Source organism: Pygoscelis adeliae, unplaced genomic scaffold (assembly GCF_000699105.1).
Source record: "Pygoscelis adeliae isolate BGI_AS28 unplaced genomic scaffold, ASM69910v1 Scaffold63, whole genome shotgun sequence".
Lineage (NCBI taxonomy): Eukaryota > Metazoa > Chordata > Aves > Sphenisciformes > Spheniscidae > Pygoscelis > Pygoscelis adeliae.
The window spans coordinates 26,069-42,905 of NW_008824414.1; the positions used below are offsets into that span (position 1 = coordinate 26,069).

At 38.3% G+C, this 16,837-nt stretch overlaps 1 protein-coding gene across 1 annotated transcript in view; it reads right to left on the bottom strand.

Annotated features, from left to right (window-relative positions):
* The window catches only part of LOC103914210 (disco-interacting protein 2 homolog A-like), a gene marked incomplete at its 3' end in the record, with an annotated part of 90,732 nt that overhangs the window by 24,248 nt on the left and 49,647 nt on the right, over positions 1-16,837 (bottom strand). Inside the window, exon 3 of the mRNA XM_009320826.1 lies at positions 5,395-5,514. Within this exon, the coding sequence (XP_009319101.1) occupies positions 5,395-5,514 (120 nt within the window). The remainder of the gene's footprint in view (positions 1-5,394; positions 5,515-16,837) is intronic.

Here is a 16,837-nt window from a genome sequence, read left to right on the forward strand (position 1 = left end):
AAAAATGAAAGCATTCTTAGCTAGTTGTGTATTTAGGGAATGGAAAGGACTAGCTTGAGGCAAGGGTGTGTTGAGGCATTTTAACAAAGTAGAGTGAGACAGGTCATAACATCACACAGATTTGTGGTAGCAAACATGGGAACTACTTTTTATTTCATTTCCAGAGGGCAAAATCAGCACCACCCCCTCCTCCAGCCCTCCTACTCCCACCCCAGAACCTGGAAAATACTAGATTAAATTATAAATATGCAACCAGAAGACAGTCAGGATAAATTTTTATTCTGTTTCATGTTTTATTTTTATAGTGCTGATTTAACTCCTCAGTTCCTTCTGTTTTCATTAAGATCTATTTCCAGCTTGAATTTTTTCTTTTAATATCTTGTCCTTGGATAACAACTGAGTAGGACCATCCTCTCTCAGCCAAATAAATTAAGTAATCGGTTTCACTTCCCTGGAACCCTTTGTTCCTATTCCATGTTTCCTTTAAGAGCTTTTCTACATTATGTACAGGATGAAAGAGACTTCACTAAAAAAAGTAAAAGGAATGAAATAATTTTAAAGAAGCAGAACATTTAGGGTACAAAAATTCATAAATTACTATAAAGTTTAATTGGATATTGGAATTGCAAAAAGAAGTTCTCTACCATTGTCTATTACTAAATTCTTAAAAATTTACTGTGAAACTGATTTAACATGTAAAGAACTGTGGGACTCCAGTTTTCTTCAGTGGATTAAATAGTCATTAAAATCAGATCAAATGTCATCTGTACTACATCATATTTCTGAGAACAGGGAACACAAATGTTCAACAGTCAACACTGAAAGAGATGAACACCAAGCACAGCATCTTATTATCATGAAGATTATGCATACCAAAGTGAGAAAAAAAAACCCATATGCTGCCATCCAAAAGCAGAAGAAAAAATCTTGAAAAAAATAGTTCTACTTTTCTGCACTTTATTAAGCTGCAGACAACCATCAACAATTTATTATTGATTCAAAACATTTTTTCCTTCCTTGGTTGTAGTAAACCACATAATCTTATCTTCCATTTTACGTACCTATTCTCATTTTCTTTCCTTCTACATGTCCTTAAAAAAAGGATGGGGGAGGAAAACTAAGAAATAGTTTGTGGACTATAAATCACCTAACCTCTTACACCCTAAACCCTCCAGCTATTAGAATAGTATTTTTCTTTCCTGTTTGTAGCCTCTGCTTGTTTATCAGCCGCTGATTCTTGTTCCTGACTTAGGCACAGGATGAAGAATTTCTACACTTGTTTGAAGAAAAAACAGCATTCATAGGTTGACCAGTTTCCCTTCTGCTCACAGATCTCCAAATACCAGCAGCTAAAGCAACCAGTACTGTCTGCCTCTACAAATGGCTGCTGCAAACTAGTGCCCCATATGATTGCATCCCTGTGACAAGGATTGCCAGAAAAAAAAAAGAAAAATAATTTTTAAAATGCTAGTATGATTCCAGGAAGGCTGGTAGAGCACTGAGGATCAGTGCAAGATCAAGCTCTATGAAAGGAAAGGACAAGGAAAAAAGGACAGAGGAAGGGGGAAAGGAAAGGGGAAAAAAAAAGGAAAAAAGGAAAGGGAGAGAGCTTCTGTATATTGTACGCTGCTGTACAGCTATCACACCTGCATGCTGAGCAGGCTTGTTCCTCATCTGGAGCAGCTCCCCAAATGCACCTCTGTATCCTGTTCCAGGCAAGCTGGGAAAACAGGCTTTATGTTACAGCTGTATATCCAACAGGCTGAATAACAGTAACCAGAAAAAAGTGCAAGAGTGGAAAGAGAAAATGTAGGTGCTGGGAAAGCTTTTTCAGACACCCTAAAGGCTTACCAGCTAACTCACTTGTGTTCTTACCCAAAACCAGGCAGCAGTGGGACTGAGTACAGGAGAAGGCACAGTACCTTCACCAGAAACCGCACACCCTCCCTGAAAGAAAAGCCAGCAGCAATAGCAATACACCCATCACCAAGTGTCCTCTGGATTGTGGATATGAGGGTCTTAGCGCTTATCACTGACGAATGCTTGAAAAGTCTCTGCATTTCTCACTTTCTCTATCACACTGTCACCATTTAACAGAACAAAAACCTAGTTAAAGCGCTGTAATGTTAACTGCTGTTCAGGGAACTCTTAGGTAATTTAGTAGCCTACAGTATTTATTGATGGTATTCACTGTTGGAAATTTTTTGGTAATATTTACTGCTTGAAGACAAAAATTACAGTTAATTTAAATGGACAACTAGTCTGGGAAACTATAAAAAAAGTGTGCTTACAGCTAGTAAATGGCAAATTAATTGCATAAAAAGGCAAAATTGTTTTTCGTGCTTATTTTAAGTAATTTATGTTGATGGTTCTAAAATAACTATAATTGCTCCAGAAAGAGATTCTGTTCTATGAAAAGTTGCATTCCACCCTCATCAGCTACTCTTGAGAAGGACATAACAGAACCGATGAAATATGAAGAAAGGAAAACAAGAAATAAAGGCTGGAAGGAAATAAAAAAAAGAAGAAACAATACACACCCCACTTCCCCCAAAAGTCTAAAGAATAAATAAGGCATGCAATTGATAGAAGAAGCAATAGTACCCAAAATTATAGCCTAAAGCTGTTTACCCTTCACAACAGGTAATATACGTCAACATATAGGGAAATTTAAAAAGGCAACAACATTTCAAGCTGGTGTGGAGGACATCTTTTCTTTAGGTAGAAAATGCTTTTAGCATAGCTAGAATTTCTCAGATAAATTGGGACTGCTTTGTGAATCAAAATTGTGACTCTTTTTACGTCAAAGTATTGGGAGGAACAAAATGAAGCTACTTCGCAGTAACTGGCATTTTCTGAGACGTCTTGTCAACATCGCTTTTCATGCTCTACGTATACATAAATCTCACAGCATGAGTAGCCATGAAAAAGAGCATCAATGCCGATGTGAAGCATTTTCAGACTCGAATGAACTAGATGATTCAACATCTATTAGAATCAGAGTAGTAATACTTTCAAAAAGTAAAAACACATGCAACAAACACCTTGCATTTTTTCTTTCAGTCTATCTCTACATTGAGATGAAGAAGAGAACCCACTAATGCAACAAATGTGAAGAATTTTTTTCTAAAAATTAGACAGCAAAAAGGGGAAGAGATATTGGCTTCTGAAAGCTATATCTACATTGCGTTGCATAGACCTAAGTTTAACCTAAATCAAGTCAAGCAAAACCATCACTATGTGGTTTTGATACCACCTAACTATTTGGTTTTGATATACTAAGCCTTGTCATATATCACTAATGGGAAAAAGAAATCGAATTATATATGTTACAACTAAGAACTTTTTCCCCAAGACCTCAAATTTCAAAGTGAAACATGTTCTAGGCAAGAATTTTTAATGAAACATGAGTTAGCGGACCAGTGATGGGAAACCACAGAAGGACATGGCAGTCCACATGAAGTACTACCTAGGGTTTTGGCACTGGCCACTGATAAGTACGAGAAATAACCTAAAACCCCTACACATCAGGCTTCATCTTCAATAACTGTCCACTGGCTGGACTGCCTGAACACTTAGGGTCATTCAGAAATACTCATATCGAGATGTAAAAATATCAGCTAAGCTCTACACTGATGAGACAGTGAGCAGTACTTCAGAATCACTGAAAGTCAATGTAAAGAATTTTAAAATAACAAGGCCATAGAAATATTAACTCTAGGAAAAGAGGAAGCACTGACAATCAGCACTGACAGTTAGACTAACATTTGAAAGCCACATCTATTCATAAGCAAGTATGCTAGTTGAACTTGTTAATATCCACCCACTTCTACATGTCTTGCACTGTAAGACTAATGAGCCCTATACCAAACCTCCCCCAAACAATACCAGTAATATGGCAGGGTTGTTTCCTTGCTTCTTGTTTTCTTTGTTTGCTTAAGTATCCTTGGTGCAAATTAAATAGGACATTTGAGGATCTGAGACAGGAAAATTGTCCGTGTATACAGCATATTGCTCTAGACCCTCCTAGCTCTCTCAGCTAATGGTTCCCAAGTATTCCCTGTTGTAGATGTGCTCTTTTTGCAGATTTTATTTCTGTTAGTTTAACAGCATCATGTGCTACTTTAAATGAATTAATTTCTATCAGATTCATTACTCTGCTTGTAATTTATTTGGAATCTACTTGGTCACAAAGTAACTTGGAAATCATGGCTGTAATTCAACCACTAAATCTGTGGGTTTTTTCCGGTAGATATTCAACAGTAGAAGTATATTGATGATACATTTGAAATGCAAAAATAAATTTAAATTACCAATTTGTACATACTCTTAAAACATGTCATTTAGTTAATTTTGTTACTATACAATCTTCCCTGACATTCAGAAGTTTCTTCTTTGTGTAGCTGAATACATGCACCTTTCTCAGGAGTCCATATATATCCTCAGAATATTTAAGAAGTCTCATTCATCATTTAATTGTTCATAAGGAACCCATACAGGCATATCAGCTCCATTTCTGGAACTAGGTTTTAAATGTCAGCAATGCAAATACGATGCAATAACCACTATGCCCAAGCAGCTGCAAAGCAAGGTGATGCAAGACCAACAACATATTAAGGATGTGCAGTGCATGTCATTACTTGCACTTCTCATCCCCAAACCCAAGACATATAATTACCCTGGAAAACAAACAAAAGAATTTCCAGTTAGAAGTCCAAAGGTATTTAGGAGAGAAAAGCTTCCAAACACCTGCCTTTTCTCACTATTGTGACAAGGAATTTCACAGGGAAACAGTGTACTTCAACCACCTGAAAAGTAACAATGGAAACAGGATGTGATGAGGATATTGATATTTTCACAGAAGTTTCCAAAACAGGTTTGTCACAGTAGTGTCCATTTAAAATTAAGCAGAATATCCATTGTGACATTTCCCTTTTTTGTGCACTTGCTTTAAACCAGGAAATATTTGAAAAAGTAAGCTACAGTAAACATGATAATCCTATAACCTTCCTTTAACAAAACAGCCCAACCAACCAAGCAAAAAAAAAACCCCACAACACACATGCTGTAGTCTAAATGTTTAAATAACTGTTCTACAGACCAGAAACCCAATCAGCAAACAAGAGAAAATTATTAAGCATAGTATAAAATTCACAATAAGAAAAACATCAGAAGGCATGCCTACAGTTTCTTTCACTCCTAGCATTTCCTCCATTCTGGATTCAAACAAAACCACTCATATATAGAAATACAAAAAACTACTTGAAAAATATTCATTAGCTCTTCCCTTCTTCCAAAGCATGTCCAACTTTTTCTGTAGGTGTAGGTGCTACTTTACTGGTACACTTTTGCTCTTAAGACACCTGATGTTTTAGCTACATTTCTTTTTCTTACCAGATCGGAAGCGCTCATCCCTTGAATTGGTAGAACGGGATTTCTGCTGTTTAGATACAGCAGCAGTAGCTTGCGAAGCGCCTGGGACTCTGTTCTCTGCTTGCAGGGATGGATCCACACCTGAAATACAGTTTTATTTCAGTACAAATTCAGGTTCACAAATAAAACATCTGCTTCCCATGTCTACATTCTTTTACCACCCTTGACACCTACTTACAAGTTCAACTGGAGCCCTAAGTCTATACCTTTAAAAAAATCTCAACTTCCAACTGCATTTTAAATTATTTAAACTAAAACTTATCTTGATCTGATAAGCATTTCACACAGAAGATAAGAAACACTTCTGAATAACAGAAAAACTCCTTTGCCTCTTGCAGGAGTTTACAATCATTTGTCATTAGGTGTTCTGTATGCCAGATCCATGCGGAGGGAGGAGAGGGAACCAATCTTCTCCCAGCTTACTGCTAGACATCAAGAGAAATGCTGCAAAGATGGTTACAATTACACATTGGACTTGGAGATCTTGAGGAGACAAGATGATACTGCTCCACCTTTTAAATAAAGCTTGAAGCACTCTGTCAAATTTCTTTTGAGTCTAAACACAAGACAGCTAATTTGAGTAAAAATTAGGAATGTGCATATCTGTTTATTCCCATTTAACAGAGCAATACTCAGAAGATTCACTTTTACAAAAACTCTGCAATTCTCTAATAAAAACTTTGCAGATATTAAGGGCAGAATTACTCTGCCAGCTTCAGCTGTCTAAAAACTACTGCTCTAACGTAGGTTGGCTGGGTACTTTTTATACTCATTAAAGGATTACAGATCTTCCCATCCCCTTAAAGGGTAACAAAAATAAGAGGAAAAAAAAGCTCTCTAATTGTTTCCTCTGCCCCTGTCTAGAACAGGGCTCTAGACAGATTACCTAGAGCAAGCGCCTACCTTTAGGCTAGCTAACGTTCAGGAAGATGAATCTCACCTTTACATTCTAGCATAGCAGAAATAAGAAACCAAAGGGGTGGACAGTAACCATTAAGTATTCCCCATCGCTCCCTAACCTCCCAAACAAGGAGACTCCATGTTGGCTCTTGATACATCTGCAAGGACTATACAAATTTGAGCTCGGAACTTACACTTGCAATTTTATTTTCTCACCTGTTATACATCTACACTTAAAGTACAAAACCAAGACCTGAAACCTCCGCAGGCGCTCTCTGAGGATACACATCACACACAACCATGAGAAACCAGAGGAACATAAGGAACAAAGAAGCACTCTCTTCAGTTCGTACTGTTTTAAGACTGGTGAATGATCACCTTCAGGAAATGCAAAAGCCACTACATACCAAGTACAACAAATGTAAAATTACAATGCAGTTGGAAAGTTTTTTTGTATGAACCTATCATAAATTTATGATCTTACGTGGCTATTTGGCTTAGCGTTGTGTTTAATAGTAAACTTTCCTTAGGCATATAAGATCTGCTGCACCAAGTTTACTATGTTTCTAGCCTTAGTTTTGTACTTTAAGTGTAGATGTATAATAGGTGAGAAAATAAAATTGCAAGTGTAAGTTCCTAGCTCAAATTTGTATAGTCCTTGCAGATGTATCAAGAGCCAACAAGGAGTCTCCTTGTTTGGGAGACTGGGGAGCGATGGGGAACATTTTATGGTTACTGTCCACCCCTTTGGTTTCTTATTTCTGCTATGCTAGAATGTAAAGGTGAGATTCATCTTCCTGAACGTTAGCTAGCCTAACTTGTACCTATATGGTACAAGTATCATATAGGGCTGAGTATATCTTTCATTTTACTCTTTCCTTCACCTGCCCTCAAGTCTTGCTAGACCTAGAAACAATATTTTCAAAATGCAGATATTTACAGAAAGCAGCTTTCACTGAACTGAAGACGTCACTCAAGAGGAATCCGTGCCAGTTCCTTTGGAAGTAAAGCTCTTTCTTCAACAAGTAAGAAAGGATTCCTCTTTCTCTCATGGGATTTCTGTTCCCTCCCCTTTCCCCCAAGTGCGTACCAAGAAAGAAATTGGTAATTAATTATTAATAAATCTAGCAATTATAAGAGTTTTTTATTAAGACCTTTCAAGGAAGACGTGGTCTTCACATCTGAAGTGTAATTTTTCAAACAGTAATTGGATTAAGTATACCAGTTCTACCTCAACTAATCAAAACGCACTTTCAAATACTCTCTTTAAGTATAATATCCACAGGAAAAGTGTTTTATCATCTTCGTGACTGATCAGTTGCTATACATCAGCTTTCTTATGTATCTGTTAACATCACTAGGTGAATGCGCTCCATAATCCATTTTCCATCCCCATTTGCAGCTGAGAGTTAACCCCTCTGGATGTTGAGAAGCCAACCTTGAGTTAGCCATGGGTTCAGGGAGGGTGCGTGGGGAAAAAATATGAGCCTAAATAATAGAAAAGGAAGAAACATTTAATAAATCACACAGATCTAAGTTTTTAGAAATTAGTCCAACTCCAGAGACATGCTCCTGTCTTTTACAATTTGCTATACAGAAAGAACAAACACATTCTCACCTAACGGCATTTTCCTACTCTCCAAAAGTAAAGCTTTTGAAGTAGACAACAGGCTAAGTAACAACAAATGCATTTCCCAATAGGAGAAATGAGACAGGCCAGTAAAGAAACTGAAGTGTCCTCAACGGAGAGCAGTTGAACATGAAGCTGAGTAAGCACATGATGTTTCAGTGCTACCCAATACAGAGACACTTTAACAGAATTCTAAAAGAAAAGCAAATTTAGTCTACCAACTGAATTGATTCAACATATCCGATACTCAGAGTGGTTAAAACACTTGAGAATTGTATTTTACATTTCATGCGAACAAAAGTTTTACATAATCACAAGTCAAGAATCCAGCAAGATTTGTTGATCTGGAAACGGTAAACAACAACTTCATATTTCATTAAAAAGATTGAGGGAAGTCATCTCCTCAAAGCCTGAGCCAAAAAAAGAGCAGATGCAAACGGACAATGCGATAACTAGGGTGGTGAAAAACAGAACAGGACAAGCAACTAAGCTGGGAGTCTCCGTAAAATAGATTGCCTGTTTATGAAATTTTCAGACAACAGCATATCGACATTAGGAAGGTCAACGTGCCAAACATCAGGTCAATTTTGTGTGATCTTGTCACAGGGGACCTTGGGTGAAGAAGGCAACAAAAGAGCAGGAGATTATTTTTTTGGTGCCGTTTTTTTCCTCCAAAAGAGGGCTGTTAGTCGTAAGTGGAAGAAGAGATTAATGCTCTACTCATAATTCCTTACTCTTATCTTTTCTAGTCCTACAGTTCAGTGCCCAGATTTCCAAACCTGTCTCTCTCCCTGGGCACGGTATAGCCCATGAATCCCCATTTTGAACTCCTGCAGCTGATATATAAGCAAGTAACTACAGAGCCTTGGAATCAGGACTCATAAGACCACAACCAAGCCCCTTTCCCACTCTGTGATCCCATATGCCGGGCAAAGCTGGTCAGCATAACTTGTGATCAATGACACTGCTGCATCTGGCACAAGGGTTTAGCCCTTGAATGTACAGGGAAAGTAAGATGGAAAATGAGCTAACTGGAATAATCAATCAACAGATGACAAGGTGCATGTGGGATGCTTCCAAGCCACATGCAACTTGAGCATTGCTATTTGGCCATACCAGTACTGGGGGCAGAGGGAGCGGGGAGGAGAAGGGACCCCAAATAAGCATAAGAGTACATAAAGCTTAAAAGCTTACCAACTCCAAAACCAGAACCCTCTCCTCCTCCAACACTTACAGAACAGACTTTTGTGGGTCAGAGTTAGGGCAGCTGTATTGTGATGAAATATATATCAGTGAACCTCAAGAGTTCCCTTTAAATTAGGATGAGGCACAAAAACAGTGGCACTGTTGGAAACCACAACTGTGTTTCATCAGGTTAAATCTCCCTTTTTGCTTTCTCAAAGAAGAAGGTTTCACATCATAGTGAAAAAATACCAAGGATGAGTCTGAAAAACATCACTTTTTGGTAAAAATAGTATGATATTGCATCTAACTCTTAGGCCACACAATTATGTGCCAGAAAAATCCTGTTCCACAAGCTTGATGAACTTGTTAATTTATTCTGGTACTATGCAAATCACTACCTTAGCCTTCAGCAAAAGCAGCTGGATAATTAGGCTAACTCCCCCCATTCACACTGAAGAAAAAAAAAACATTTTTGTAATGGCTTTTTTTGTTTGTTTTGTAACAAAAATACACTTTATTTTTGTTAGATAGACACTTGATCCACTATCACTGTATTTTGTCCATTTTTAACTTACCCAAAGCTAGCAAGAATTAAAAGTAATTTTAAAGAGGCTGCTTGTTCCAATTAACTGAACAATTAATTTCTACAGGATGCAATTAAAGTTAATGTTTGAATTATAACTGTATTTTTCCATCCACTAGCACTGGAGAATCAAGACTAGCACTGACATTTCTAGCAATTTTCATTTATACAAGCAAAAATTATTTTACTATAAAAGCACCGAACAGTTGACAATACAATGAAGACTCTTTGCTAGCATCGCTGGGGAGGATGCCTAGCTAAACACACCTGGCATTAGATAGGCAGAGATAAAAATTTAAAAAACATACTTAGCAAAAGCACAAACTTTACTGCTAGAGGACTCTCCTGGGCAACCCACATGCAAAGCAGTTGCCCTATTGCCTCTTTCATCTCATCTGCGTAAGATGTGATGTCTTAACGTCAAAATCAATGGTTTTTAAAGACTTTCACCAATGTCTAGGCAAACTCTTATTTGAAACATCTATTAGACAGTCAAATGAATTACCTTTGCAAAAAGACTGATCTTGAAATTCATCTCCCAAAATAGAAATTCAAAGTAATTTCAGTTCTAAACTAGGTTAATTTATGTAAGTTGTACCAGTTTACTAGCTGAACCTTTCAAAAGTATTCTCTTCCAAGTTTTAACGGTAAATTGAAAAGTAAAACCAAAGCAGTTAAAAGAGCATGGTAACAACTCCCTCATCTCAGTTTTACTTGCATTGCTACCCAATTATGTATCATGCCTCCAAACATCCACAGTCTGCAGAAGATGACCTATCATATTAAGCAGGAGGCCGAAGAGAAAACTTCAGGCTCTTCGTACGCTATTAAACCTTTCTACAGCTGTTGAACTGGATCTAGAAATAAGAAAGGAACAAAAGACGACAACCAGGTTCAAAGCACAAAAAAAAAAAAAAAAAAAAAAAAAATGGAAAAGGGGTATGACAAGGCAGAAAATAAAACAAGTGTGGGAAACTCCCTGTCTGGCTCTAGGCCAACCTTTTGGTCCATCCAGCCCTGCTCTAGTCCTTCTCTGCTGTCTCCTCCGCATCCGACACCCCGCTCTGCCCAAAGACCACAGCCAGCCATCCAGCCTGCAGCACGCTCCTTCCCTTACTGCCCCTCCACCCCCAGGCTCTTCAGCCCATCTCCCCCAACCCTGCCTCTGGTTTCCACTCCCTCTCCATGGATTCAAGCCCTACAGAACTTCTGTTCATGTTTCTCTGTTGTGGTCTGTTTACCACCCACACTTGCATAGGGGCCCTACCAAAACGAGGGAGGATTTTGCCAAGGACTGCAGTATTTCTTAGTTCCCTTTGCCTGCCCTAAAGGAGAGGGAGCTTCAGGAGTTTCCTAGTTAGAAACAGGTAGTCTATAAGAATAGGTAAGGTCTTTCCTGGCAGGTTTTTCAGCCAGTTATTAATGTATGCAAGGAGGAGGGGCAGGGGCAGGTGTGCTGGAAACAGCCCCTCCTTCCCCATTAGTACCGCTTCATACATCATGGCAGAAGAGGTGCATCATTGTGTAGCACCTTCACATAAAGTATCTGCATGTAACCCCTTGATTTCACCATCACTAGGATACCTCGTACTCCTCAGAGTCTTCTCAAGCAAAGCTGCATAGCTGTGCTAATGCATACCTACCTTAAGTACAGCTCCACAATAACAATCATATTAATTCCAGATTTCTTTAAGTAGAATTTTAGATACAGTTATTTCCCACTGAACTGTAAAGGAAAAAAGCAAACTCTTCCCACAAAAATTACCGGAGATGCTAAAGTTTTACATGAAACACATACGCTGAGTTCTAAATCTTTCCATAGAAAACTTAAGGCAGGAGACTAAATGGAAATTATTCCTCAAGAGACTGAGATCTGAGGACTGAGGACTTCTCTTCACTTTTTGGTCTGAGAAGCCTCACCTCAGTTATTAAACATCCAGTCGTTACTCAGGTTACAGTTCAATTTTATCATTCTTTGCTGTCATACCACATCCCAGGACATATCACCTCATGCACACATTTTTGTCTTCAGGATCTGAAACAATCTAAGCATTCACACCTTCTGGGTCACTGAAACTGAACAAGGGTCTACCCAATGTAACTTATTACCCAGAATAAGATATTAGAAAATCATGAGTTAAAAAAAAATAGCAATAGGCATCATATACATGCATTATGTTTGACAATCTTCCACTGTTCTATAACATTTTCCTCTACTCCAGGAAGCAAACTTCAGCTCATAAGTTTCCACTTGGAGAAAACGAAACAATTTTAAGGGCGTTATTACTTTCCATTAAAGGAAGCATACAACAGCAGCAAAAAAATACAAGACGACACTTGTTAAATCCAAACAGTAGCCAGGAAACTAAACTGCCTCAATGAAAATACCAATGGCAAGACATGCTTATTTAGACATTATGACAAGACTGGTAAGCAGAACACCTACGTGTCATTAGCTAGAACTTTTATTTCTCAAAATAATAGTCCATTCTACGCAGCAGTTCAGGAGATGCTTCACAAGCAGCCCAGCTCTCCTAACATAAGTTGACCCTGCCTGTCAGTCATAGCCCAAATTAATATAAATTGCTTAAGTGCCATGCAGCATGTTTCTAATCAAAGCAGGCAGTAAAAGAAGCAGAAGCCAGATATGAAAAGCCCCCGTGGCAGAGACTCACCAAAGTCAACACTAGCAGCAGGGAATGGCAGGTGAAGCACAGCAATCAGAGGAAGATGGCTGGCTGTGCAGCACCCAGCTCCAGCAGAGAGCAATGGGACAATTCAAACCCTATACCTTGGAAGATCCCTGTTAAAACACTCCTTGCTTGGCTATCAACTTTCAAGGTGATGCTTGCCACATCACTTACATAAATTTGGTTATATTAGCTGAGCCAGCAGAGACAATGTCTATATAAGCACATTAATTAGAAAAGAAGAAAGCAAGCAAGGATGATGGATATAACCACATGGTGCAGTTGGCCAAAGGTTCTCAGACTTCAGATCCAGTTCACCAAAATAGACAGAAACCCCAGGGAGCCAAGTGTCATTGACATACCCAAGTAACTGGCCACTGAAGAGAAAAAGTGGTTCAACAAGATAGTTCAGGGACGTCACAGTGAAATCCTGTTTCCGTATCAGCAGCCCTAATGGAGGAGAAAAGTTTCCATGCAAGATGGCAGCAACTTAATGAAGAGAAATTATTCCATAATGTGTCTGCTTGGTAAGATGGCTAGATACCCTTCTAGGGGCAAGAATTACTGTGTTAGGTGTTTCCACCATGAGCCAACTGTCCAGATTTCTGACAGTATCAGAGAGGGCTGCGTGATGACTTTCCACCTGGGTGTAAAGGTGAAAAGTTCTCACAACATATCTGAACATGGTCTTGCAAAATATTGGAGATGAACCAGCAGTAAGAGTTCATGCAGACACCAGTAAGGTAGGAAAGAGGTTTTCGAGTTACAACTTGAACTGTTTAGAAAGGAAGCTGAAGACCAGCACCTTCATGGTAGCATAATCATTCCTGGTAAAAGACACAGAGATACACCAGGAGATGGAGACAACATGTGCCTGAGAAAACTGTGGAACAAAAAAATGTTTCCAGTTAATTGAAACTAATAAGCTTTTGGAAGAATAAGCAACAGCACAGTAAGTAACGGAGCATCTACAAGTTTAAGAAAGCAAAATTAACAGTCATGGCAGACACTATCCCCTAGCTTCATCTCACAAATTAGATGACAGTCTTGTCTTCTGTTCTAGAGATATCACTTTTGAACGTCTCCTCCCCTTCCCTTCAAGCAAAGTATGATTTTCCTTTACTATGCAGTCATCTCTTCCCTTTCAGCGAGGCTCCCCATTCTCTCTTTTTTTTTTCCTGTGAAAGTCTCCTCCAGGCATCTTTTGCTGAAGTTTTACCAAAACTAATGTTCCCACAGTACTGCCTAGAAGATGATGGAGAAGAGGGACTTGTACTATAGGCCAGAGCCAGAAACACCCACATGGGACCATCTCCCATTCCAATCTAGCATCTCAACTTCTCCAGAGGGAATTTCAGAAGAAATACACTAACATAGGAAGGATGAAGTAGCACCTGCACATGTTCAGAGCAGAAGTCCCTCAGCTAATACCCAACACCAATCTCCTACTCAGCACAACACATCAAATGGAAAGGAACTGGGATTTTATGGTTGCCTTCCTTGCTCAGAGAGTACCCAAGGAATTGGTCAGGATGTGGTTACTAACACTAGGTTTAAGCAAAGGGAAAAACTCTAAATGAGCTCGAAAAGTTGGCTGGTACTCCGATCTGGAGGTTTGCTTACGATAAGCCCTTTGTCAAACCTCTCAGCTGTTAAACTAACTAATTCATATTTGCCATTACCACACCCTTCTGCAAATATTTTGAGGAGTTTTGCAATATGGTTCTTCGGGGCAGCCATCTAGCTTACATAACCCTGTGCACATTGAAGAATAAACTCTTCCCCTGATCTGCTTGCACATAAACCCTCCTTCCTTTTGACTGAGCCTTGAAGCCAAAGTCAGTTCATTTGTTTTCAAGAATAAGAACATGAGAAAAAGGAGTAATACCTTACGTGCTTTTTAATATTTTGGGGGTTTAATGACCCAAACAAAGGAAAGCCATAAGTGATAAAGCTGGAGCAGAGGAAACTGCAAACCAAATTATATCAAAGTTTACACAGAAATACAATACCTTTTATTAGAACCAGTAATAGTTGGGACAAAGTAGACAAGAAGAGGAGAACCCTCCCCTTGATTTCAGATATAATTCTTTTGTCATACAATTCCTGTGCATCTGTAGGTACTTCACTTTTACCAGACATACCAGCTAGTAGAACATTTCTCTGCTTACAAGACCCCTGTTGGCAAAATCTCCTTGTATTACACGGCTTGCAAGCAATACTACCGCTAATGATACTCATGGTGCTTTAAAATTTTAAACTGCCTTTATAAAACCCTAACTGATAAAGATGTTGATGCAATAGAAAAATATCAGCTCTTGGGAACATACAAATGAGTAAAGAACACTGACTGAATAGCATTTCTGGTTTAGGCCTCAAAGAGCTCCTTAGAGGCTTATGAAAGAACAAGCTGAAATCACTTGTCCTTATTTTAAAAAAATCTGAAGAACCATACGTTTTAATAATAATTAAAAAAATCAGCTTGTTTCCTTTAAGACTATTTCATTTTAATTATTCGCCAACTTAAATATAAGACAGCGTTAGTAATAGAAGTGAAAGATATCTCTGTTTGTGTTAATTTGTCTCAGATCAAAGCACTATGAAAAGTTGGCTTAACTGATAACGCTGAACGACAATTGGATCTCGCAATACTCAGAGGCAAGGTTTTGCTGTATTAAAAAGAAGCTATATGCTCAGGTTACTTGATATTTATAAAATGCAACATTTAGCATTGCTTCTAACTCAATAAAATAACCTGTGATTGGCTGCCATACAGGGGTTTGGGGTTTTTTGCATTTCAATTTTTTTTTTAATCCTGACTATTAGAAATAGTATTTTGTTAATGACAAACAGTTCAGGGATTTTTGTTCTCACTAGTTACACTATTACTCTATGAAAAATTACACTGGAGACATGCAAGTCTCTAAATTTAATCCACCACAGGAAAACTCCAGGACAGCAAGCCGATGTTAGGTCTCAAGAAAAGAGATGCAAAGCTTCACATGGCGACAGCTTTTTCTTTTTTTTCTTTTTTTTTTTAATTTCACAGTAATACAAGAAGCTTGACCTAACCACCTTGGGTTTTCTAGGTCATACTTTATACCAAATTTTGCTCAGGTAAGCTTTCTCAAAACTACCATTAATCTGGACTAGTACTTACGGTTGACAAACACACCATGTCCTGTAAATAACAGCTCTCAGAGGAAAATGAAGAACGTGTGTTTTTTTAAAGTTTATAAAGCAGAAGCATGCCTGATTTAGTATTTACATATCTCTCCATTTTTGTTTTCTTTATATTGGTTATATTGTCACTAATAGATAAGTAGCAGTGGCAGTTGCACTATGGTTAACGTATTTTATTTCACAATTAATCCACAAAGACAACAATCTTAAAAATTTACTTGCCCAAGATGAAGATGGACATTTGGAACTTTTATGTGAAACCTGATGGTTGAAGAGACGATCAGAGGCAGCAGGGGTGAAACAGTAAGTTTTAATTTGGCACTGATTGTTTCTTCTTGTACCAGATTTGTTTCTAACATCTACCAAAACAGACTTGACATAAGAAAGCTAACAGGAACAGACCATTATGTGCTGTGGCTAATTACAATCATGTTGCTAATGCAGAACAAGTCTATATCATTGGATGATTCAGTGCAGATCCACTACCGACTGCAGAAGTACAGCCTCAAGCTGAAGCAATTACCTTCAAGTCAATAGAAGTCTATTCTGTCATCTCAGGATTAGATGGAAATCAACCAATATATTTTTCATGTTTGAATTTATCTCATTTCTTCTGCTTTGGCTTGGATTCTTGGATTTGTTCCTGAATCTTTAAGATCACCAGGTCCTAGCAGGTTCTCCCAACAAATGATTTCTTTTTTAAGTACTTAAGTTCATTTGAAGTACATTTAAGTACTTTTAAAAACCACCTATGTTGCCCAAGACAATCTCTGAAATTTTCTTTTTCTCTTCCCAGCAGAGCTCTCCCAGGTTGGTTCTAGCTACCATACCAAGACCTGTCTTGGACTTTCTCAGAGAATAATCTTGGAATTTATTCTTATTGTTCTCACAAATGGCAAAAACAAGGAAAGGAAAACTTACATGCATCTTTTGTTCTCCAGAAATACAGAGCATTCAAGCCCTGATGACCCTGGGGTGCCTTGGCTAGGAAGAGGTCGCTGAGTTTATGAATGAGCACAGTGGTCAATCTGCAAATCCAGTACTAGCATGGAAGGTGTGCCTCAACGGAATACAGGTGCTCAAGGCACTGGCATTTGACAACTAATCTACAATGTGACAGCTGGCCTGAAATGCTAGCACTGAGTTTTCTCAACTGAAAGCATATTTAGACCAGGAAAATCTGACTCCTGAAACATTCAAGAGCTAGGAAGAAAACAAGTAAAGCATAGGCAA